The sequence below is a fragment of the Athene cunicularia genome (genome assembly GCF_003259725.1).
Source record: "Athene cunicularia isolate RWA chromosome 3 unlocalized genomic scaffold, athCun1 chr3_part1, whole genome shotgun sequence".
Lineage (NCBI taxonomy): Eukaryota > Metazoa > Chordata > Aves > Strigiformes > Strigidae > Athene > Athene cunicularia.
The window spans coordinates 504,746-508,848 of record NW_020799097.1 but is presented as its reverse complement, the minus strand read 5'-3'; the positions used below and the strand labels follow the sequence as shown (position 1 = coordinate 508,848).

Below are 4,103 nucleotides of genomic sequence, written 5' to 3'. Positions count from 1 at the left end.
GGGGCGCACGAGGCCGCGCTCGGCCAGGACCCCTCCCATTCCTGCCCCTTTTAGATGTAGCGAGGTGCAGGGGAAGGGCAACAAGTGTCTTGTTGGGCCTCACGGCCAGCCCGCTGCGGGTCTCTGGTTTTGAAATACCAAATCGGGCTGGGCTTTTGCTCCTGGAGGGCGGGCAGGGGGCTGGGCTGGGGGCTGCATCCCGCCTCCCCCACTGCGTTCGCTTTGCCGAGGTGGGAGTTGCAGCAGGCGCAGAAGGGCAGGGGGGTCCCGAGGCAGCACCCCCGGGGGTATCCGCTGCGTCCCCGGGGTCCGGCTGTTGCGGCTCCTCCCCACCAGGACCCTCAGGTTCAGGTTCGCTCGTGGCGGCGGCGCTGTTGGGGGCGGGGGGGGCCGTACGGCATCGCGGGATCTTTTTTTGATGGAAAAGCACTGAATTCACTTTTAATCCAAAGGCCTTTTTAAGCTGAAGCAATATTAACGGAATAGGTGGGATGGCTGTTGTGCGAGCTGGGGTCCTCGGCCTTTCCTCCTCCCCTCCGCGCTCGCCCGGGGGCTGCCAAGCCGTGGGGCAGGAGCGTCCTTCCCCGGAGCGGGAGGCAATTCCTTCGGGAAGGGTAAAGGAGAGAGAGGTGCAGACTTCATCCCCTCGGAGCAGAACGTTTCCTTCCCTGCCCAGCAGAGCGCGGCGGGATTAACGCGCGGGAGCTGGCCAGAGCTGCAGTGTATCTTCGTCTCCGTTTTGCTCATCTTAAAATTTATGAGGGAGCAGTGACTCCTGCTTTCTGATTACACATCCCTGCTCAGACATCCAGTGGTGAAGAGCATTTAAGTATTAGGAAAAAAGTCCATTTTTTTTAATCCAAATCTAAAAAAAACCAAAAAACAAAAAACCCCAACACAAAAATTCCTCCCGGTTTTTCTGCACACACACTGGCGGTGGTTGTAGCCAGGAAACATCCCCCGGCCTGTGTGTGTCCCCGCCGCGTGCCCGGGGCTGGTGTCCCCCGTCCCCCCCAGGTGCCCTAACAGGGACGATTGCATTGGCCTGTGTGTCGGCACCGGTTTGGGCAGCAGCCCCTCACTGCTGCGTCTGGTGCTGCGGGAGGAATTTCTGCCGGTTTTTAAAATCTTGGGCCGCGGCGTAAAGCGGTTGCAGCGCCCTGGGGAGCCGAGTGCTGAGAGCGGGCGCTGGCTGTTCCTTGACTCGAGCCTTGTCTAGACATGAAAGAGGTTACGGCAGCGTAATCCTCAGGCAGACGCATCCATTCCCATCCGAGACAGATCCCCCAGCATAATCCAATTGAAAGGTTGTTGTAGTTGCAAACTAAACTGAAAAAGTCATTCTTGCCTCAAACAAAAGCAAAGAGGTTTTGCTGCCATAATTGGATCAATTCTGCTCATCCCCCGACGTGTATCCGTGTCGCTTCTGCAGGCTGACAGGGCCGCTGGGGCAGGGGAAGGACCCGCGGGCCCCGCTCTGCCGACTGGCCCCCGGCGCTCGCGGAGGCCGTTCCCACCGCCGTGGCTCCAGCTTGTTCCTCCCTGTAAAAATGCTACGAGCGTCCCCCGGAGCGCGTGGGCCCGCGGGTTTGCCAGGGGTGGGCCCATGGGAGCCGCAGCGGCCGGGCCCCCGCTCCCCAGGGAGCTCGTGCCGGACAGCGGGAGCATCCTGCGTGCTGACTTGGAAGTTTACAACTCCCTTCAGTGCCTTAGTTCTATTTTAAACGGATCAGCACTTTTCTTGGGCTACTTTGACTCTTTTCTTTTTGAGAAAATTCTTTTAACTGCACGTCTTTGATTTTTAACACACGCGATGAGCTACTAGGTGCGACGACGGCACAGTCTCCACAGGTTTGGCAGAGGGCATTACGTAGTTAGGAAATCATTAGGAATAGTGGGGCTAGCTGTAGTAGTCACTCCGAGTGCAGGTGGAGGTGAAGCTTTGCATGTTTTACAGCGCTGGGTATGGAGTGAAGTCCCTCAGAAGTCCCGCGGCCGCGCGGGAGCCTCCCCACGTGGGTCAGCCCGCTGCTGCCTTCTCTCCATCCCCTCGCCTGACCGTCCCACGGGATAATAAACCTGCCTTCACGCTGGATTTCCAAATAAAAGGGATGTTGTGACATAGTTTAAAATATTAGACTTTGGTTCCCCGGGTATTAATAGCACCAGAGTAAATGCTGTCATTAAATTTTTAAAAAAAAAAAAAAAGGGATAAAATGGTTTCAAAGCCCTAATGTCCAACTGTGTTTGCGGCAGTAAAAGCAACTTCAGTAAGAAAAAATACTCAGATTTACATTTTCCCTTTTGGGCCCCATCCGAGTCCTGCAGCACGAGAACTAGAAATTCAAACGCATCAACAGAACCGAACCTTCCCCCGCAAACCCCCCCCGGAACACGCGGTTGCAGCGGAGGAGCGGGCTCAGCTCCGCCAGCTCGGGTTCCAGGTAGCACCGGGAGGCAGTTTTGTCTGAAGTTCAGCGTCCCTTCTCAGATCAGAAGGAAAAATCCTCAACGCCGGCCGCGGAGTTTATCGTTTTTTGCGGTAGGATGCAATAGCTGATGGGGCAGCAGGTTCCTGGCCAAGTCGTTGCCAGCCGGGAGGGATCCTCAGGGCGTTACTTGTGACGGGGCCGAGCCCGGGCCCAGCTCAGTTGGTTTAAGCCACGGGAACGTGGGGGGGCCACCAGCAGGGCGAGGAGCACCAGCCCTGCCCACCCCCCCGGGCATCCTCCCACTTCTCGGGGGGTGGTCGGAGCACTGGCCAGTGGTGGGAGTGTGTGGCCCGTGGTTGAAGTGTGTGGCCTGTGGCAGGAGATCATGGCTTGTGGTTGGAGTGCGTGGCCCGTGGCAGGAGATTGTGGCCCGTGGTCGGAGCACGTGGCCTGTGGCAGGAGATCGTGGCCCACAGCAGGAGGTCGTGGCTGTGGCAGGAGGTTGTGGCCGTGGCAGGAGATCGTGGCCGTGCCAGGAGATCGTGGCCCGTGGCAGGAGATCGTGGCCCACAGCAGGAGGTCGTGGCTGTGGCAGGAGGTCATGGCCGTGGCAGGAGATCGTGGCCGTGCCAGGAGATCGTGGCCCGTGGCAGGAGATCGTGGCCCACAGCAGGAGGTCGTGGCTGTGGCAGGAGGTCATGGCCGTGGCAGGAGATCGTGGCCGTGCCAGGAGATCGTGGCCCGTGGCAGGAGATCGTGGCCCACAGCAGGAGGTCGTGGCTGTGGCAGGAGGTCATGGCCGTGGCAGGAGATCGTGGCCGTGCCAGGAGATCGTGGCCCGTGGCAGGAGATCGTGGCCCACAGCAGGAGGTCGTGGCTGTGGCAGGAGGTCATGGCCGTGGCAGGAGATCGTGGCCGTGCCAGGAGATCGTGGCCCGTGGCAGGAGATCGTGGCCCACAGCAGGAGGTCGTGGCTGTGGCAGGAGGTCATGGCCGTGGCAGGAGATCGTGGCCGTGCCAGGAGATCGTGGCCCGTGGCAGGAGATCGTGGCCCACAGCAGGAGGTCGTGGCTGTGGCAGGAGGTCATGGCCGTGGCAGGAGATCGTGGCCGTGCCAGGAGATCGTGGCCCGTGGCAGGAGATCGTGGCCCACAGCAGGAGGTCGTGGCTGTGGCAGGAGGTCATGGCCGTGGCAGGAGATCGTGGCCGTGCCAGGAGATCGTGGCCCGTGGCAGGAGATCGTGGCCCACAGCAGGAGGTCGTGGCTGTGGCAGGAGGTCATGGCCGTGGCAGGAGATCGTGGCCGTGCCAGGAGATCGTGGCCCGTGGCAGGAGATCGTGGCCCACAGCAGGAGGTCGTGGCTGTGGCAGGAGGTCATGGCCGTGGCAGGAGATCGTGGCCGTGCCAGGAGATCGTGGCCCGTGGCAGGAGATCGTGGCCCACAGCAGGAGGTCGTGGCTGTGGCAGGAGGTCATGGCCGTGGCAGGAGATCGTGGCCGTGCCAGGAGATCGTGGCCCGTGGCAGGAGATCGTGGCCCACAGCAGGAGGTCGTGGCTGTGGCAGGAGGTCATGGCCGTGGCAGGAGATCGTGGCCGTGCCAGGAGATCGTGGCCCGTGGCAGGAGATCGTGGCCCACAGCAGGAGGTCGTGGCTGTGGCAGGAGGTCATG

The 4,103-nt window shown here is 60.7% G+C and overlaps 1 protein-coding gene across 1 annotated transcript in view; it reads left to right on the top strand.

Moving 5' to 3' along the window:
• Positions 1-2,560: 2,560 nt before the first annotated feature.
• The window catches only part of LOC113478805, a 2,001-nt gene continuing 458 nt past the window's right edge, over positions 2,561-4,103 (top strand). The window contains exons 1-2 of the mRNA XM_026846299.1: positions 2,561-2,914; positions 2,953-4,097. Of these exons, the coding sequence (XP_026702100.1) occupies positions 3,034-4,097 (1,064 nt within the window). The 5' untranslated portion in view covers positions 2,561-2,914; positions 2,953-3,033. The remainder of the gene's footprint in view (positions 2,915-2,952; positions 4,098-4,103) is intronic.